At 42.9% G+C, this 21369-nt stretch overlaps 1 protein-coding gene across 1 annotated transcript; it reads left to right on the forward strand.

The window, feature by feature from the left end:
- Window positions 1-580: 580 nt before the first annotated feature.
- Window positions 581-21198, forward strand: LOC128314069 (uncharacterized). The gene is made up of 2 exons (XM_053215304.1): window positions 581-2539; window positions 19644-21198. The coding sequence occupies exons 1-2, from the start codon at window positions 1841-1843 to the stop codon at window positions 19671-19673; spliced, it is 729 nt and encodes a 242-aa protein (XP_053071279.1). The 5' UTR covers window positions 581-1840; the 3' UTR covers window positions 19674-21198.
- The last annotated feature ends 171 nt before the right edge of the window (window positions 21199-21369 follow it).

The following is a 21369-nucleotide window of genomic DNA, read 5'->3' on the forward strand; positions in this document are numbered from 1 at the left end:
TTGATTATGATATAATGCCCTTCTGCATCTATTGGTACAGTTTTTATCTTAAAGTCTAGATTTTCTGATATAAGTATGGCTACTCCAGCTTTCTTTTGTTGACCATTAGCATGATAGATGGTTCTCCATCCACTTACTTTCAATCTGAAGGTGTCTTTAGGTGTAAAGTGGGTCTCTTGTAAACAGCATATAGATGGATCTTGTTTTCTTATTCATTCTGTTACCCTACATCTTTAGAGTGAGTACTGGAAGATATGAATTTATTGCTGTTATGATGCTTGTACAGTTGGAGTTTCTGGTGGTGTTCTCTGGTCTTTGTTGCTTTTGTATGTATGTATGTATGTATTTATTTATCTTTCATATTTTCTCCCCTCAGAGAGTCCCCCTTAAAATGTCTTGCAGGGCTGGTTTAGTGGTCACAAACTCCTTTAATTTTTGTTTGTCTGGGAGACTTTTTATCTCTCCTTCTATTTTGAATGACAGCCTTGCTGGGTAAAGAATTCTTGGCTGCATGTTTTTCTGATTCAGCACATTTAATATATCCCGCCACTCTATCTGGCCTGCCAAGTTTCTGTGGAGAGGTCTGCTGCAAACCTGATCTGTCTTCCCTTGTAGATTAGGGACTTTTTTTCCCTTGCTGCTTTCATGATCTCTCCTTGCCTAAGTATTTGTGAATTTGACTATGATATGCCTTGTTGATGGTCGGTTTTTGTTGAATCTCATGGGGGTCCTCTGTGCTTCCTGGATTTTGATGTCTGTGTCTTTCCCCAGGTTAGGAAAGTTTTCCACTATGATTTACTCACATAACCCTTCTACCCCTCTTTCTCTCTCTTCCTCTTTTGGGACCCCTATGATTCTGATGTTGTCCCTTTTTAATGAGTCTCTAATTCTTAAATCATGCTCTTTTGCTTTAATCTCCCTCTTTTTTTCTGCTTCATTATTTTCCATAAGTTTGTCCTCTATATCGCTCATTCTCTGTTCTGCGTCATCCATCATTGCCGCCATGGCATCCATCCAAGATTGCAGCTCAGTTATAGCATTTTTTATTTCATTCTGACTAGTTTTTACTTCTTTTGTCTCTGTAGAAAGGGATTCTAGTCTATTTTCGACTCCAGCTAGTATTCTTTTTATTGTGATTCTAAATTCTGGTTCAGACATCTTGCTTCTATCTGTGTTGGTTAAATCCCTGCCTGCTGTTGCTTCGTGCTCTTTCTTTTGGGGTGAATTCCTTCATTTCATCATTTTGAAGGGAGAAAATGAATTAATAAGGTAGAAAAATTAAAATTAAACAAATTGAAATTTAAAAAATATTAAAATTAAAAAATTAAAAACACACACACAAATCAAATAAATTATGTTAGATCCTAGGTGTGTTTTGGTCTGGGTGTTGAAAGTGGTTTGATAGATTAGAGAAAAGATGGGGGTAAAAAGGAAATTGAGAATTTGAAAAAATGAATACACTGAAGTAGACTAAAATGAAATAATGGAAGTAAAATATAATTTGAAAAAAATTACACAAAAGTAAAGAATATAGTAGAAAAAATTAACAAAAAACGTTTTTAATAAAAATTGAAAATAAAAATGAATTTTTTCTCTTTCTGTATTCATGAAAAAGAAAAGGTGTGAAAAAGAGAAAAAGAAAAAAGAAAGAAAGAAAACTGAATAGACTGACCTGCTAACAGATTGAAATACAACTGAAATTACTTCATTTTCCCCTAGATGTCAGACTATGAATCGCTTTATAGCCCATAAACTAAACAGGTGGTGAGACTTGTGCTCTTGATGAGCGAGGTGGCCCCAGTTGGGCGGGGCTTAGTGTAATGGCTCCGTTCTCCCCTAGATGGCGCTGCTTAGCTTACTGGGGTGGATTGTTGCAGTGCTCAAAGCCGCGTATGCGCGTGCGCCGGGAGCGGTGAAAAAACGGCATCACCCAGCAACCCAGTCTCTAATATCAGCACTGTGTTCTCTCAGCTCAGCAATCTCGCACCCGTCCTCTGTCTTCAGCTCTCATCCACTCCCCACTTCCTCAGTGTCCGTGGTCAAGCCCCAGGCAGTACCTCTCTCCCGAGCTTTGTCTCAGATGCGGCTGTTTCACCCAGCCCCTTACTTCCGAAGGACTCTGGCTTTGACCCGTTCCGCCCCTCTATGGGAGGGTCTCACCCAGCAATGGCGAATGAGCAATGGCCGAATGCTGGCTGCACCCAGGAATGCTTGCTGGACCCTGCTGCTGCCGGAGCCCCGAGACTGCGGCCAGGTGCCAGCCCGCCCCAGAAAATGTTCGCGAGATAGTGTAGCAGCAGCTTTTCAGGGATTATGGAAAATCACAACGCATGTCTGGCACCAGGCTTCACCCTCAACGACCTTGTTCCAGCACCAGCGAATGTGGCCGCCTTCTGGGGTCTGCTCGGACCAGGTGGCCTTAGCAGTCTCTACCAAATGTCCTTCCAGCGGTGGAACTGCTTTTCCCCGTGTGGCCCGAGAACCTCCCAGACCCCACTCTGTTCCTGGGGATTCGCCCTTCTCACCAGAGCACCGCCAGGTACTGAGCTGTGGAGTTGCAGCCTTTGCGTTCCCCTTGTTTACAGTCTTAATGGAATTTAAACCTTCTCCTTTCTCCCTTTTTAGTTCAGTCCCTGCAGCTATTTCTAATTTTCCATTTTCTCTCCAGCTGCTTTTGGGGAGGGGTGCTTTTCCCGTATTCTTTCCCTTCCGCCCCTCGGTCCTCTCTTCACCCACAAAAGCGGTTCCCTGCCCACTGGGGCTTCTTGCTTCCCAAGTTCACCTCTCCACGCCGTGTACCTGCTGAATTCTGTGGTTCAGGTTGTGCAGATTGTTGTGTTAATCTTCAGATCAGTTTTCTAGGTGTGCAGGATGGTTCAGTGTTGATCTGGCCGTATCTCATGGATGTGAGACACACAAAAAACTTCCATGCTGTTCTGCCATCTTGACTCCCTCCCCTGAGCCTTAGTTTTCTTATTTGTCAAGTGGGAATATTTGTAATTCCCATCTCATGAGGTTGTTGTATGAACTAAATGAGATAAAGCACGTAAGGCAGATAGCACTGAGCCTAATAAACATTAATTGTCATTATATTTCTATTTCTGATATCTTTTTAAAAATCCATGCCCTTGCAATGCTTTTTCATTCTATCTTCTGAATATAGCCACCAAATAGATTTCATCAAGCTTTACTTCCTGAGTTTGTATCATGAAACAAATAGGCATATTAGATGTTCCCTCTCAAACCATGTCTGCTGCCTGACATCAGTCAGAAATCCTGACACCAGTCTCTGACTCCCACCACTGGTTGAGAAAACCCAGGGGGTCACCGGAGGCTTTTAAACAGGGCAGACATAGGACCAGATGAGACTGTTTGGGATATAATTTAATTATCTTGGGATCAAACTTATAGGACATGTGTCCAAAATAGTTTGAATCCTTATGTCTTTATTTGTTGACCACCTTAATATTTTATTTCTGGGGAGATTACATATCAGGCTTACCATGTCTATTGGGCTACTCTGGCCCCAAAGATGTTATATTTTACGCACTGTTAAAATAAGCCCTTGTCATTTTTCTGGGCTAACGCTCTGTGGATGAGTCAGATATTCGCTTCTAAGCAGTGTGGCCTCTGCAAACAGCCCCGCCTTTAAGGGTTAGGCTGCTCTTCTCTCTAATGGACCCTGGCTAAGCCGCCACCTAATGGCAAGTTTTGTGAGTAAAAAACAACTCTTGAGAAACCCTTCAAATGCATCATCCTTGGAGATGAGATCCTTGGCTGGTGTGAGTCATCCCGGATGAGACTGTGATAGATATTTACTCGTCTTTGTAAAAGATGACTGTTTCTGGTCTCTTGGAGGTTGTCTTTGGAGAACAGTTCCATTTCCTTGTCTTCAAAAATAAATTTCAGGGTTTTCTAAACATATGAATTATTTTTCTTTTCATAACTCACCCTGGCAAGGAGAGGACTGGCTGGCATTAGGGGAGGCGAGGGCATGTTGGTATTATTTGTCAAGCCTTGAGAATGTGCCAAGTTCTGCTGTAAGCACCAGGAATATATCACTTAATCGTTATTTCAATCCTAATGTAGGTACTGTAATAAAAACAAGACCAGTTATTATTATTCATTGTCATTGTTGTGGTTATTACTTTATAAATGAAGGAATTAAAGTTCAGGTGGGTCTAGTATCACTTAGCTAGCAAGTGGTGGCACTGGCATTCTAACCCAGGCCTGTCTGACATCATTAACTGTTTGTGTGCACGCTGCTACCGCATAAGGCCTTCACTTATCCACACCTGCTGGATTCCAACATCAGCTCACCCTGCAAATATCTGTTAAGGCCCAGAATGTGGACTCCACGGAGTACTGGCTGAGCCATGATACAAATGCGGATTCTTCCTTCACGGAGGTTACAGTCTATTGGAAGAAAAAGGAAAAGTAAATAAGAAATTGCAATATCGCTTGATAAATACTGTAGTGAGCACAGGCTGTAGAGGGCCATATATATGAGTGGTTTATGGCATAACCTTGAGGCAGTCAGAGTAGACTTCCTGGAGGGGGTGGCCAAGGTAATTCCTACAAAATGAGTGGGAATTAAGCAGGTGCTAAGGAAGGAGGAGATTAGAGAAAGATATTTCCGTCAGAATAGGCAGTCCATGAGGAACCAAAGGTCACAGGTGGGTGCTGAGGAGTGGGAAACACTCATGAATGGAGAGTTTCAGGGGGGACCAAAAAATCTGGCTCATTTGAGTGCTGGTTTTTGTCTTCTGGTCCAGCAAGGTGCTGGTTACCTTATTATGAAAAGAACACTGCTTTGCAAAGGAGCTCTGAGAGAGGTAAGAAGAAAGCTTTTCCTTCCCCCTCTCCCTGCCGTGGCCTGAAATGGATGTGTATAAATGTTGTCCTGGGCTCACTGGGAAACTCTGAGAAGGCTGGTAGTAATGCTCTGTTATAACGCTCCAGGCTCAGCCATGGTGGATCTGGTGGACTGGCCAATGCCGTGTGGTCCAGTCATCATAGTGCCATATGTTATATATACGCTGGTGCAATCCCAAAGCCAAAGTTGAGGAAGATGAATCTTGCTTTCCTATTAAACATAACTGCAGAGAGGAAGGAAACCACTGTAATAGAATGACTGAAGAGAAGGCTCCCTGTTGTGTGCTGCTAGCACCTTCCACAGATGGTATGAAGGAATCACAGGCTCTTCTCTAAAGGGTGAGACCTTGGGAAAACCACTCTTCCCTTTGTTTTTCCATGGGACTGCTCTCCTAATGGTGTTCAGAACAACTGTATTAGTTGGATACTTATTGGGCAAAGCTGTTTTACCAAATTATTAGTAAACCATGAAGAAGGTAATTTATAGACATGTAATGTATTTAGTCAATGGAGTCTGGCTTCACACAATGATTGGGCTGTTGTCTGATCACTTTTGTCTCTTCTGTTTACTACCTGCCTAATTAGGTCACTTAACATGGGCCCAGGGTGACACTCTGGACTTTTTGTTAGACATTCCAGACTTAACTCCTTGGTTCAGGTTGAAATGGTTGTTCCATAGCATCCTGAATCCCGGCCTGGTGTTTCCTTAGCATTTTTCTGTGTCTCTTAACTCAGTCTCCCCTCCCAGGCCCTTTCTTTCCTCCTAGAGAAATTCTCCCGAGACATCACATTCCTTTATTAAAATCTTTGTAGCAGCAATGGGAATCTTCCATCTCAGTGACAACGACAGGGGCCGTGTTGCAGGTGCAATACAGGGCAAACAGCTGTGGCACCTGGCTATAGAACGTGGGAAGACGCGGCACCAAATTTTCTATTCCTGACTCATATGTAGCATCCTGCTGAACCACTCTCACAGTGTGGTGGTTAACAACATGGACTCTAGTTCTGCCACTGTCTTTTTACTTAATAATCTTAGTTGCTTAGCTTCTTTGTGCCCCATTTTCTTCATCTGTAAACTGGCATCCTAATGGTACTTGGTTCTTGGGGGTGTTCTGAAAACTAGTGAGCTGTAACTGTATAGTCCTGGGTCAGGGCCTGACTCACAGGAAGCCCTGCTGAGGGTTTGCTTTCTTCTGGCCAGCTACGGTCCTCTTGTCTGACTACTTCCTGTGGCCCCTCGGACCATGACCAAATCATCATTTATTTCCCCCATGTCTTACTTAGATAACGTTTGCATATAGAAATGATTGCCAAGGGGTTTGCGAGGTTCATTTGGGAAGTGGCATTCCTTCGCAGTGATTTCGCCAAGACTCCAGAAAGTCCATAGGACAGTAGGAAAGACTGTGTGTGCCAGCTCCCAACTCTGACAAAATTATTCTCTAGCTTTCTCTGGGACTGCCTTCCAAAGGCCCCACTGAAGACTATTCTGGTTATTGTGTCCTTTTCCCCTTTACTGTTAGTTCTGAGCCCTCCTGAGTAATCTCGAGAAGTAGGTGTAACTAATTTATATTAGATAGCTTTCTATTAAAATGTGTAATTTATTCTCATGGAGACCAGTATTCTATTGTGTGCTATTTTACACTTTTGGGTCTTGCAGTCTGCTGCATTCATTTGTGGGTTTCTGAATGCAGTGGGGGTAGATGTCTCTGGTGGTGCTTTCAATATATTCCATAAAGCTGAACAAAAGCCTGGCATGGCTCTGTACACCCATCATTTCCTTCTCTTCAGGAATGGCTCCGTGCAATAATAAAATACCATTGTTTCTTAGTGATTTATTTGTGACCAAAGAGCCCCAAATTATATCCTGCTGGAGAAACATATTTGCCTTTAAAAACAAAATTCTATTTCTTTCAGTTATAATATAGTTTGATTTGTCATTTTTTAATGGATATTACATTTTCATCTTTGTTTTTCTGAATTCTAATATTCTGCTTCTCTCTGTTTACCGTGGAGAAGATGAGAATTTAAGGCAAAAACTCACAATACTTGAGCTCAGCTTTCCTTTTATCTTTGCAAAAGTGTAAGAGATAAAATGGCTTTTTCTGATGCTAGTTCCTCTGCCCTGTAGAAGGGACCACAATAGACTTAGCTGAAATTCATGTTCTAGTAACTTTGCAGCTGAGAAATGATAAGAGTAAGTAATGGCATCTTTGTTCACTGCCACATCTGTTTGGCAACAAGGAGAAACACTGAGCTGTTAAGAAGAGTCCATTAACCCAGTGGATATGACATCTGAGCAGGCTGCCATAAGTGTACTTTCTAGAATTGAGTCCCCTAGTCATTGGGTGATTTCAAGTTCATAATACTATCTTTTCCATCAGTGGATGGGAAACTAGGGAATCTCATATAGGGCCGCCTCAGCAAAAGGGCTCACGTGCCTCCTGCTTGTGAGATGTGAAGCTCTTAGATGTGATACCACAAAGCACAATTCATAAAAGAAAAAAATCAAAATGAAACACTTTTACTCTGCAAAAGACTCTGTTAAAGTGATGAAAACAGAAGAACCAGACTGGAAGGACATATTTGCACACCACATATCTGACAAAAGATTTACATGTAGAATAAATAATCTCAAAACTCAAGAATTAAAACAAATACAAAAAATCCAATTAGAAAATGAGCAAAAGACATGAACAGACATTTCACCAGAGAAGCTATACAGATGGCAAACAAGAACATGAAAATCTGCTCACCATAATTAACCACAGGGTAATGCAAATTGAATATCACTACACACCTGTTAGAACAGCTAAAAAGAAAAAAAGAAGTGACAATATCAAATGTCAGCAAGGATGCCAAGTAGTTGGATTACTTGTGCCTTGCTGGTAGGAATGCAAATGGGTGCAGTCATTCTAGAAAATAGTTTGACAGTTTCTTGTAAAACTAAACATATACTCATCTTATAAACCAGCAATCACAAACCTGGGCATTTATCCCAAAGAAATGAAAAATTATGTCCACACAAAAATGTGTACACAAATGTCCACAGAAACTTTATTTGCCATAGCCCCAAGTTGGAAACAATCCATTTATCCTTCAGTGGGCGAATGGTTAAACAAACGGTGTCTCATCCATGCCAAGGAACACTACTCAGCCATAAAAAGGAATGAACTACCAGTACATGCAACAACTTGAATGAATCTCCAGGAAGTTCTGCTGAAGGAAAAAAGCCAATCTCAGGAGATTGTATACCGTATGGTTCCATTTGTATAACATTCTTGAAATGACATAATTATAAAAAGTGGAGAACAGATTACTGATTGCCAGGTATCAGGCTGTGGGAGGAAGGGCAGGAAATGGGTGTGGCCATAAAACGGTAGCATGAGGGATCTTTGTGGTGATGGGATCATAGCATAAATTTATTTATTTTGAGAGAGACAGCACGCATGTGCACGAGCACTTGAGTGGGCAGGGGCAGGGAGAGAAGAAAGAGAATCCCAAGCAGGCTCAGCACTGTCGACACAGAGCCTGACATAAGACCTAGAGTCACCAACCAGGAGATCATGACCTGAGCCAAAATCAAGAGATGGAAACTCAACCGACTGAGTTACCCACGTGGCCCTGGTATATCTTGATTGTGATTGGTGATTACACAAATCTACACATGTAAGAAAATTACATAGAACTATATATATGCACACACACATACACAGTATATATAAAACTAGTGAGAACTGAATATTGTTTATGGATTATACCAACGTCAGTTTCCTGGCTTCGGTATTGTACGATCATTACATAAGATGTTACTATAGGGGAAAGTAGATGAAGGGAACACAGGATTCTCTGTACTATTTTTGCAATTTCTGGTGAATCTATAGTTATTTTCAAGTAAGTATAAAAGGAAAAATATTGGCTCAGAGTAACTGCTTACAGAATATAAAAGTAGCTCTTTACAATGTGATAATTTACTACCTCCTTTCAATTCCAGCCTCTGAAGAAGCCAAAATCTACTGTGTAAACTTTGTTATCTTTCATATCAACACAAACAAAAACATACGGGTTTCTGTTTCTTTGGATTTGAGGGGGTAGGTGGCTTTTTTTTTCTTTTTATTTGTTTACAAATATACATACCACATGCATTATTCTGAAACTTGTTTCTAAACAATATACCTCGGACATCACTCCGATGTTAGGTCAATTTATACACATAGGTCTAGCTGATGATGTTTAATGGCTACAGTATTTCGGCACAGCAGCTATGCCACCATTTATTCAATTGTTCTTTTCTTGACGAACTTTCATGTCATTTTGAGTTGTTTTTTTTTGTTGTTGTTGTTTTGTCACTGCCAATAATAATGCCTCTGCTTTTATTTCTGGTAGGCCACATCCGCCATCAGTGATTTTCAAACTTTATTTTAGTAGTGGAACCTTTTTTTCCAATTAAATCCTATCATAAAACTCAACAAATAAGACACAGAGACCTGCTCAGGTTGAATGGAAGTTTGGAGTGTAGAACCTCTCTGCCCCTTTAGCAGACCCTGAAGCACCTCTGAACCATTAGGGTTTAGGAAACAAAACGATAGTCTTATACCTTATGATTCCTGGGCTGTGACCGGCTCTTCTCTTACCTGAATTCCGATCCTGTCCACATCCTCCACTTCTTTCTGGGGTCCTGTTTCCTTGGACAGACCCTCTGATGCCCAGATTCTTCAGGTCCAGCCTTCTGACTCCATGGGTCCTACCTCTACCCAACCTGCTTGGACACCTTCATATCATTGTCAGCCAAGCCAGTCTTCCATTTGCCACGACTCTTGGACGCCCCTTCTGAGGAGGCCAGCCTCACAGCCAAAATAGTTCTGTAGCTTGCCTTTCTTTTCCTGAATTCCTGCCTTCTCTCTCCCCACCTGTACCCCATCCTGCTGTGAAGGGCCTAGCGTGCCTTGTGGTGGGGCCCTTCTTTTCAGGGTTATCACCCTGGCCTGTTCTCTTCATCCCAGCCTCCTTGTTTTTCCTCCCTGCTTCTTCAATTGTCCTGACCTCTCTGGAGATTGTCAGTGTCTCCTCAGTCTTCTCCTCTGCCTCAAATCTCACACGGGAGAGAAAAGCTGACATAACTCTGCCATTCACTCATGCAAGGGCCACCCAAATCATGTTTGCAGCCCGGAGTTGATTCTCAATCCCTGTCTCATATCTCCAGTAACTTGCTGGCCATTTTCACCTTTCAGTTGCTAGTTATGTCACCAGACCTCAAATTTAACCAGGAGACAATACAGTGCCCACAAAGAATCTCCAACTTTCCACCTTCACCCTGTGATGCCATTGCTTCTCCTGTCATCTCTTTAAGTCCATATCTCCTTGCCTTACAAGTTACATATAACATGTCTTTTATTCCTCTTTCCCTCCATGGGTATCCTAGCTCAGGTTCTTACGATTTCATGTCAGCTCTTGGCAGTAGTCCTCACATTACTCCCCCCCACAGGTCTCCTCTTTGCTCCTTGATGACACTCCCTCCACATACCACCACCAATATCACTTTCCCAAAACACTAATTTTAGTATTCCACTTGTCTGCTTGAAGATTTACAATGACTTCACTACTTAAAGAAATAAGCCCCAACTCCCCAGCTTAGAACTCAACTTCTGTTTCGTTGACCCTAATTCATCTTTACCAACTTGAGTTCCACTATTCTAAAAGAAACGAAGCAAATACACTGGTACACTCTCCATGTCCTAAACGCACTGGGCAAATTCTCACTTATGTGCCTTCATGTGGCTGTTGCTTCCACCCAGAACGCTTCTCCACGTTGACGTTGGTTTTCTCACTTCCTGTAGATCCTTGAATACCCCTCACTTAATTCTTAGTTTCTAGATACTGTCCCTGAACCTGTACCTGCATTGATTTATCTCTCACTTGCCACATTGCAAACACTGATCAGGTTTACCTTCTCTATTTCAGCGCCTTATGTCTGCTTCCACAACCTATTATAGATTCCTAAGGGCAGGGACCACACCAAAAAGATACATACTCACCAGCTTGCTTAGCACAGCCCTCTGCATGTAACCAGAGCTCAGGACATAGCTCTGGCTCACTTATGTGCCTGAATGATAGACATTATCTCAGGGCAAATTGCTTCATCCTGTTTCATTTTTCCTTAACCTTGAGGCCAAAGTCATACAGACTGTAATGAAACCACAGAAAATTGGATATGAAGTGATTAACACTCACGCTGCTTCCCAGAAATTATTTAAACACTGTTTCTCAAAAAGTGCCATGATTCTGCCAAATGGGGTCTATGTCCATCCAGCCTGAGAAATGGCAGCCAGCATTCACACAGCACTGGCAAGGGGAAGCAAAGCCTTTTACAGAAATCCGTTCGATGAACATGTAGGACTTAAAAACTATACTTTCAGCAATTGTGTAAACAAAGTCGGTATTACCAGCGCTGGAGGGGGAAGTAGACATTTCACACACTACAGTGGGGGCCTCTATATGGCCTCTGACACACCAGGGAAGTCCCCCAGTCCTAAGGATAAACAGGAGTTAGATGCCAGAACCCAGTAGGGGTCGCCACACAGCAGTGTCTGAATATTGTTCTAATTAGTACAGAGAGATTCGGCCATCTTTGGCAAATCCCTTTGTTGTCTTCATAAATTGTCCAGTCTGGGTGAAATATCTGAACGTGGTGGGCTCAAGTGACTCTTCCAGAGTGGACAGAGCCCAGTAAGGAGCCTCTCTCTCCCACAGCCTTTCTTCATCCGCTGCACTTTTGCCCTTGAGTCTGTTATAGACGCCCACCTGTAAACGTGGGTATTAGGAAGAAAGGGTGGAAAGGGAAATTAGACAACGTTTACTGAATACCTACTATATAGCGGGCTTTTTGTTAGGCAGTTCATTCACATTACCTGCAGTTCCTACGGGGGTCCTGAAAGGTGGCAACTGTTAACTTCATTATGTAAAGAAGGACACTGAGGCTTCTAGAGGTGAGGCCAACAGGGCTGATATTCCAGCTGGGAAACTCCACCCACCTCTGAAGCTCACACTGTGTGGCCGCCTGTCCCTGGGGTCCTGAAAATCTGCAGGCAGCCTTCGTTCTCCCTGTCATTGGGGCCTGTAGAACCAGAACTGTCCTTGAAACTAGCAAAGTCATTTCTTAACACAAACAACAGCTATTTCATGTAAGGTGGCCTCTTGGTGAAGAGGTTTGGAAACTCGGGCAGGAAATGATGCATGTATCTGCACCGCACAAAGCCATCCAGAAGGCAGCATGAGAAAGCTGCTCCTTGTGCGGCTGCCAGGCTGTCACCACTGTGTCCCTCAGAGTGCTCACTCAGAGCCGGCAAAGGGAGACTTGACTCACTAGAAGGGAGTCATAAGAATAGTTTCCCTTGCAACTACCCCCCACCCCCAGCATTATCTAATTTAATCCCTGCTTTCCAAGGAAGGGAGCAGAGTCCCCAAGAGGGTAAGGAGGTGTCAAGGCTACACAGCTCCTAATGAGCAGGGCCACCCAGCCTCCGGTGTTCTGCTTCTAGAACTCATGGCTTCCCCCGCTACGGGGAAGATGTAACACTTTCCAGAAGAGCCTCTTCCTCCTCCCAGAGCTGAAATTGTGCCCCCAGCAGCCTCAGGCTGGCCGGCAATCTGGTGTGATTCAGAGGCACTAACGTAACTGTCCACTGACCCCTAGATTCTCCATCCTACCTATTTCCTGAGGCTTGGAGTATTTGGTGTTTTTTGTTTTGTTTTCTTTTCTTTTGTTTGTTTTAATAAGGAGCATGTCCTTTCATTCCATAACTAGACATGCTTCAAAATGCAAATACTGGCACAAAAGGTAGCAACACTGATTTAAATTTGCACTGACATGTAGATAGTTTACATAGTCAAAAGGGAAGAGCATGAGCTTTGGAGTCAGAACAGAATTCAAACTTGGCTCCACCAGATGTGAGCTGTGTGGCCTCAGGCTTGTTGGTTCACCTCTCTGAGCCTGAGATGCCTCATCCATAAAGTGAGCATCCATAAAGATCACTTGCAAAATGCACAGAAGTGCCCCGTGCAGAACCTGGTGGACAGTATGTGCTAAGTCAGTGATAATCATTCTTTTCATGACCATCATAACTTCTTGATAGTTTTAAGTTTCCAAAAGGTGTAACCAAACAGAAGAAATAGCAAATGTTATTTGCCGACTTCACCTCCACTGGCTGGTAGGTCTATAATCTCGGGCACATTACTTACCCTCTTACCCTTAGGTTCCACAACCAGACTGTTGTGAGGATTAAATGAAATAATGCATGTGAAAATGCCTTGTAATGTGGGAAAGCTTGCGTCAATATGCAGCTGTGGAGGATATCTGAAAGTGCAGGGTGAGTCCAGAGGTCACATCAGTTTACAGTTAGAACACTATTGGTCAGAGTAGTAATCACAGGTTATACAATGTAGGTGGCAGAACCTCGCTGGAGCTGTAAAGAAATTTCGCCTTAAATTCTCTGGATATCTCTTAGTATATATGTAAAGAGACACATATATTTTATAGATAAGTGTAATAATATGTTATATGATGATATCAGCCTAATTATACATCACGTAAATCCAGCGATAGCCTTGTCCTTTTGTTTTGAAGCACTTTCTAGCGCTACCCTCAGGCCAATCTGGGAATAAGTCCTGCTGTCTATGCTGATTCACAAAAATAAAGCATGATACTGCAGGCTGGGTGACCAGACACCCAGGTGGAGCTCCGAGGTCAGAGCTAGCCTCAAAGGCAGTGTGCCCCTGAACAGGAGATCTGAAATGGCCAGGATTGGTATGAAAGCATGCACAGACATGAGCTTCCTCCCAGGTAACTGAAAAACAAATATGAAAAAGCCATTTGCAACTTCCCCAGACAAATGAGGTCAGGAATAAGCTCCCCTGCAGAGTGGAAAGCACCTTGGAACTGTTTCTGCTCTGCCATCGGGCAGCCCAGCTCATCTGCAGGAAGCTCACAGAGTGTAAAGGGGAAGACACTGCCCCCCCGCCCCCAGAATTCCTTCGCTCCTCCACCCTTTTCCATCAGCTGAAACAGTGTTCTTACTGTTCATCTGCTTGCCACTCGTTCTAGATCTGTGTTTTACCAGAGGATTCTCTTCCCACCGGAGAATTTGCCAATACGGCCTGGCACACCAGAGCAGTTTTGCTCCAGAGAAGTAAATATAGCCTTTTAAGGATGCAAATAAATGCAAGAGGGAAAAACGCAGATTGTTTTATGGAGCTATTGGCCGAGTGATATAGTTAGCAGCTATCAGGCCCTTGAAATATGAAAATTAATTAAATTCAATTTGATGAATGACAATAATCACTTCAAATAGGATAATGTGATAAATAACCCCTTCCATACAGAAAGGAATCATTTTAGTGCTACAGATGCCTTGTTTCGAGGATGGCTGAAATGCAAAAAAATATGAGCTTATGATGTAAATGGTACATATTATAATAAAATGCTGCCCTGTAGGCCCCACCAGTGAGATTTCTGCTTTGTTCTCACATTCCAGCCAGCTGGGGTGTTTTGATCCCCAGAGGTAAATACTCCTCTGAGATTCAATTCCTGTTGCTGCTGTAAAAAATTACCATAAACCTAGTGGTTTGAACAAATACAGATTTTTGCTGTCTTTTGGTTCTATAGATCAGAAGTCCTGATGTGGGTCTCACTGGGCTACAATGAAGGCAAAGTCGTGTTCCTTTTGGAGACACTAGCGGGGGAATCATTTCTTTGCCTTTTCCAGGCTTTAGAAGCCATCTATATTTCTGGCTCATGGCATCCTCCTCCTTCTTCAAAGCCAGCAATGTAATAGCTTCAAATTTCTATCTCACTCTGACCCCTCTTCCAGTTTAGTATACATGCATCTAGCGTGCACACATTTGTCAAAACCTATAGAAAGTACAACAGTAAAAGTGAGTCTTAAGGTGAACTGTGGACTTCGGGTGGTTATGATGTGCCCATGTAGGCTCGTCAATGATAACAATTGTGCCACTCTGGTGCAGGATGTTGATAGTGGGGGAAGCCACATGAATCTGAGGGAAGGGAATGCATGGGAAATCCCCGTACTTTCTGCTCAATTTTGTTGTGAACCTAAAGATGCTTTAAAAAAAATTAAGTCTTTTAAGGAAAGAATGATGTGAACAATGTTCTTGTAAGGGTTTAAGGCACTAGACCATAAGCTCCTTGAAACAGGAGACCGAACATTTCAACTTTATATCCTGAGAGCTGCATGAATGCCTGCCCATGGTGGCAGCTAAATCCATGAGAGAAGACCAGAGGGTGACCAGGGTGTGGTGAAGTTGCATGCAGCCCACGGCCACCCTCAGTGACAGCGACTCGTTTTGCATTGTGAGGGCTCTTCCTGCAGCCCAGAGTGGAAGTGGGAAACCAGAAACCAGCACTGATCATTCAGCCCTGGGCCAAGTACTTCTGATTGTCCCACCTCAGGCTCAAAATAACCCTACAAGCTAAATATTAATATTTCTACTTTTGAAATTAAAAGAGTGGGGCTCCTACAGGTTAAGTAACTTGCTGAGCTACAGGTTGAAGGGCTTGGATTAAAATCTAGTTTTGTGTGGGTCCAAAGCTCATGCCAGGCTTCCTCCTCAAGAGACAAGTGTAGAGAAGAGCAGTTTGAGTGTTTTGAGCTCAGATGCAAGGGAATGATGCAGCAAAATGGACTTGAAACCAGGAGAGGTTCCCAGGGAGGATTCACTGTTGAAGGCAGCTTCATGCAGTCACGTAAAAAGACTAGTTGCCACTGGAGTAATTCCCAACACTTTTAAGATGCCGGCAGTGCCTGTGGGCCCTCCCCGTCAGCAGGAACCAGGCTAAGGCCTCCAGACCAGAGCAAGCAGTGCTGGAGCAGAGAGGGGCCAGCAGAGGGCGCTGTGCATATGTGGTGGCCCAGGTCTTTCCAAGGCCTGGCCTGGAGCAGGTCCCCAGGGCTAAGCCAGGGGTAGAGAAATGTCTTTTAAAACTAAGTCGGTTTCCTTCCCTTGAGACAAAGTCATGCAGAGAATATTTTTCAGAAAGCATTGGAGAGTGAAGTTTGCCTCTTGTAGATAGCAATTGTGGTTTTCTTTCTCTGACATAAAATGTCCTTTTGCTACAGTAGATGTCAGGAGGCAGTGCAGAAAAGTGAGTATAGCAGAGAGTGAGCATGTGCAAACCTAGATCTGTCTCTTATTAGAGGTGTGGGTTTTGTTTTCTCTGAGGCTCCTTTTTGTTTTCTTTTTAAAAAATGTTTATTAGGGCGCCTGGGTGGCTCAGTTGGTTAAGCATCTGACTTCGGCTTAGGTCATGATATCACAGTTTGTGAGTTTGAGTCCCATGTGGGGCTCTTTGCTGAGAGCTCAGAGCCTGGAGCCTTCTTGGGATTCTGTGTTTCCTTCTCTCTCTGTCCCTCCTCTGCTCACACTCTGTCTCTCTCTCCCTCAAAATAAATAAACATTATAAAAAAATTTTTTTAAATAAAAAAAAATAGAAATGTTTATTTTGAGAGAGAGAGAGAGAGAGAGTGTGTGTGTGTGTGTGTGTGTGTGTGTGTGTGTGTATGTGTGTCTGTGAGTGAATGAGCAGAAGGGGGGCATAGAGAGAGGGAGAGAGAATCTCAAACAAGCTGGGTGCTGTCAGCACAAAGCTGGACGCGGGGCTTGAACCCATGAACTGTGAGATCATGACCTGAGCCGAAATGAAACCAAGAGTCGGATGCTTAACTGACTGAGCCACCCAGGCTCCCCCTCCATTTTGTTCTCTGTATGCTGGAAATCAAAGGCTTTATCTGGGGGGTCTGTTCTGTAGGCTAGAGATAATGTACAGAAAAGATAAGTACATGATCTTATGAACTTTGCAATCATTTCGGTCTTACAATCCCTTTACGCTCTTGCAAGTTATTGAAGACTCAAAAAGCTTTTGTTTATGCACATTCTACCAATCAGTATTTTCCACATTAAAAACTGAAATTTACTTTTCAATTAAATTTCTTATTAAAATATTTATTTCAGTAGAAAAAATAATAGTGAACCCATCACATGCTCACTTTCTTTTAAAGTTTTTATGAAAAATAACTATATTTTCAAGATAAAAAAAACTGGAAGAATGACAGTGTTCTCCATTTTTGTAAATCTCTTTAAGACCTGTCATTTGCATATATGTTCTCAGATTATGATATCACACATTGTGTAGCCTCTAGAAAACTCTTCTTTTTTTTTTATTTTCAAAATATTTATTTATTTTTGAAAGACAGATCACAAGTGGGAGACAGAGAGAGAGAGAGAGAGACAGAGAGAGAGAGAGACAGAATTCGACGCAGGCTTCAGGCTCTGAGCTGTCAAAACAGAGCCTGGTGCAGGGCTCGAACCCATGAACCATGAGATCATGACCTGAGCCAAAGTCAGACACTTAGCCAACTGAGCCACTGAGGTGCATCTAGAAAACTATTCTATACTGTCATTGAAGACATCTTAGTGTTCTACGAAAATAGTTTTGATCCAGGCAATCAATAAGGGATGGTGATTACATTGTTTGCTGAGTGAGTTCATTACAAATTTCTACGTAGCAACTCCTGACTGAGCTCACAAACCTTCCAGTGTATGCCAAGGTGAAGTCTATACTGAATATACAAAATCGAGAAGTCACTCGGAAAGCAACTGGTTAACTAGACACTTTACTTCAAACTTACATAAAATCTGCCTTTCAGTGACTTCCAAAATGTTTCGTTTCCTTCCTGCTTTTGATGATGAGATGCATTTACTGTGTTTCCATCTCCTCCCCAGCAGGCATCCAAGTCTGATGAATCCTTGTTAACGAACTTCTGCTTCCTGCAGAGACCTGTGAGACTTCCATGGGCCTTAATTGCCCTGCCTCTGCCCAGGTGGGCACGGGGCTTCCCCAGGCGCCTTCTGTGGGGGTGGGGGTCACACCAGCCAGAGGGCTCAACACTTCAGCATTGAGGCGGAAGTTTCCTCTGTCCGCCCTGCCGGAATCCTCCCTCCTGACCCACTGCTCTCTCCCTGTCCAGTGCCACCTCTCCATTTAGCCCCTTCCTCTTCCCTCCCCTCTTCTCCATGCATTGCAATAGAACACCTTCATGTGCTGGGGCCATGCTGGGCTCTCTTGCATGTAATTCAGATCCAATCTACAAAGTAAATAGCATTTGTACTCACTTTCCCAGATGAGAAATAATAAGATACAAAAGAATTAAGTGGCTTACCCAGGTTCCCATAGCTAGTTACTGCTCAAACCAGAGAGCGACCCTGTGGCTGCCTGGCTTTCCATCTCATCATTGATGAATTTTTAAAGTAGCTTCTTCATTTGAAGCTGTCTGTGTTGGCTGTCTTTCTCATGTGCCACTTTTGCTACGTCTCACCACACACACCCCTACAATGTGCCCTCTGGATGCATCTTCAAATAAACTACAAATTCACCGGGTACCTGTGATGTACCGGGAGCTGCTCTAGTCTGCAGGGAGAGGGCAGTGAGCGGGCCTTATCTCAGGGCGCTTTCACTCTCTTCCTTTCTGCACCGATAGTTGGGCCTGTTGAGGTTTTTTTGCTTCATCTGTCTTCTGTCTTTAGCCCAGAAACACTTTTATCTTGGGCAAAAAATTTTGCTTTGTGCTTTGTCTTTGGCAAACCCCTCCCAACTTTTCTTCTTGCAAGGTCACTGTCATGCAATTTCCCATTTTGTTTCCAGCCTTGAAGATGTTAGCTGGCCCCGAGCCACTCTTCTCTTTTTCACCCATGCCTTCTGTACCATTTCAGGGTAGATGTCTTTTCTGGAACCTCTCATGTGCTCATGGCAGCCTACCCACCCCCCCCACCCCCCCCCACCCCCGTCTGCTGAAAGCTGGCATGGCTATAGGAGCTGCAAGGTTGATGGCACGTTGGGATCCACTGAGACACCAGTACCCATGAGGTCAAGGGCAGGACAAAGACCCCTGAGGGCCGGGCCTGAGAAAGGAAGAGCCAAGTTGGGAAGCAGTGCTCATTCAAGTCATTCATTCAAAATCTGTATTGAGTCACTTCTTTATTTCAGGAACTGATCTTGGCATGGTCTGTAGCAATGAATGAAACTAATGAACCTACCCCAGTGGAGTTTGCAATATATCGGGAAAGACAAGCCACAAACAGATAAATATATATAATAATGTCAGACGGTAATAAATATTACAAAGAGGAATAAAGTAGGATTTAGGGATAGACCTGATGGAAGAGAGGAGTGGGGGCCATTTCAGATAGTATGATTAGAGAAGAACTTTCTGGGAGGGGCAGCATTTAAGTAAAGTAATAAATGAAGTAAGAGAATGGGCCAAGTGAATACCTGAGGGAGACATTTCCAGGCTGAGGAAACGGCTGTTGCAAAGGCCCTGAGGTAGGAAGCATGCTTGTTGGTTTTGAGCAGAAGCAGGAAGCCAGCATTGCTGGAGGGAGTAAGAGAGAAGGGGCTAAGGGGTGAGGTGGGGAGAGCCAGAGCTTCAATCATGAGGGAGCTTACAAGCTGTTGGGATTTGAACCCAGGACTTCTGATTCCAGCTATAGCGCTCTTTATGTTGCACCACACTGCCTCTTGAAGGGGTTTTCCTAAGAGATAGTCTAGTTTTAAAGGTCAGCAAAAGTGATGGTTTGGACTCTGTTGCCATTTACTTTCCTTCGGTTTACTCACAAGCCAGCAAACAATCAGAGGGAAAGTCATGTACAAGATCAAGAATACAAAGGTCAAATCTTCCTAACACCTCTCTTATTTTCCCCAGAGGTGTACCCTAAGTTCTGAGTTCATATAGCCTGTGAGGAGAGAAGAATCTGCCATGAGGAGGAGGCCAGAAGCATTGGGCCGAGGAGGGTCATGTTGTCTCAGGCGCATTGTGTTCTTCTATGAACCCAACTGTGTCACCCCCAAAATTTATGTTGAGGCCCTAACGCCCAATGTAACTATATTTGGAGATGGGGCCTTTAGGAAGGTAATAAAGGTGATAAGGGTAGGGTCCTAATCTGATAGGACTGGTGCCTTATAAGAAGAGGCACCAAAGAGAGTTCTCTGTCTCTGTTTCTGTCTCTTTGTCTCTCTCTTTGTGCACACAGAGAAAAGACCATGTGAGGGCACAGTGAGATGGTAACTCTCTCTACAAGTCTGGAAGGGACCTCATTAGTAACCAACCCTGATGGCACCTTGATCTTGGACTTGTAGCCTCCAAAACTGTAAGAAAATAAATATCTTTGTTTTAAGCCACACAGTCTGTGGTATTGTGTTATGGCAGTCTGAGCAGACTAATATACACTCTAATGAGTTCCTTCTGTTTTCTGTTCTTTATTGCATCAATGGGCCTCTAGCAGGCCTGACCAGGGCCTATGTCACCATCAAATTGGAGAGGAGCATTGCCTCTGACTTCTGGGAAGCACAGTTTTGCTTACAAAAGGGCCAGAAAGAGATAATTCAGAATCCAAGATGTCTTAACTTGTTTATGACTCTATTTCTTCATCTGTAAAATGGAGATCATCATATCATTGCTCTGGGGGAAGTCTTAGGTATAAAGTTCAATGTAATAAATAGTTGCTGACATTCATTATGCATAAGGTGTTGTACTGGCAAGGATATGTGTATGATCCCTTATGGGAAATTTTTCTTCATAATAATGTACATGTATAAATCCGTTGTGAAAGCATTTTGGGAGTGTCACATTTTTATTATTATTTTTTTTTAATTTAATGCTTATTTATTTTTGAGAGAGAGAGAGAGAGAAAGACAGAGCATGAGCAGGGGAGGGGCAGAGAGAAAGGGAGACACAGAATCCAAAGCAGGCTCCAGGCACTGAGCCGTCAGCACAGAGCCCAATGTGGGGCTCGAACCCACGTGACATCATCACCTGAGGTGAAATCAGAAGGCTTAAACCAACTGAGCCACCCAGTGTCACATTTTTACATAAGGAGGGGTTTTTTCTTATCACGTTAATAATCTTGTTACTTGTTTAATGTAAGTGCACTGATTTTTGTAATCATTATAATCTTCCGAGTATTATCTCTTAAGGTATTAAAATATTTATAAGATTAATGTATTTGTGAATTTAATTAAACATTTAGAACTAGTGAATTAGGTTTGCAATATTTAAATATTTAGAAAAAATTACTTTATTAAATGTATATATTTTGATTTATTATATACCTAGTCTAAGAATATTTGGGGGGTCATTGACTATTTAATGTTCAAAGAATTGCTAATTATTTAATAAATGTATACATAAGATTACAGCATTATGCACCCCTCCAAGGTAACAAAAAAGTGGAGGGAAGTAGGGGCTGTTAAGAATGCAGAGCAGGGTGATGTAGAAAGACTCAGGAGCTGCTGCCAGATGTTTAAGAGATACAAAGAGAAGGAGAAAGATTGAAGGTGGGGATGGGGTGGGATGGGTTTCTGTAGCTAAGAAAACAAATCCTCTTGGGCATTTTCTTGAAGGGATGTATTAAAGATTCTAATTGCTTAAT

The sequence above is a fragment of the Acinonyx jubatus genome, chromosome A1 (genome assembly GCF_027475565.1).
Source record: "Acinonyx jubatus isolate Ajub_Pintada_27869175 chromosome A1, VMU_Ajub_asm_v1.0, whole genome shotgun sequence".
Classification (NCBI taxonomy): Eukaryota; Metazoa; Chordata; class Mammalia; order Carnivora; family Felidae; genus Acinonyx; species Acinonyx jubatus.

Coding starts and splice junctions, on each gene's coding strand:
- LOC128314069 (XM_053215304.1), top strand. CDS start 1,841: ATGGCGCTGCTTAGCTTACTGGGGTGGATTGTTGCAGTGCTCAAAGCC. Junction 2,540..19,643: donor TCTCACCAGAGCACCGCCAG/GTACTGAGCTGT, acceptor TATTTTCCCCAG/AGGTGTACCCTAAGTTCTGA.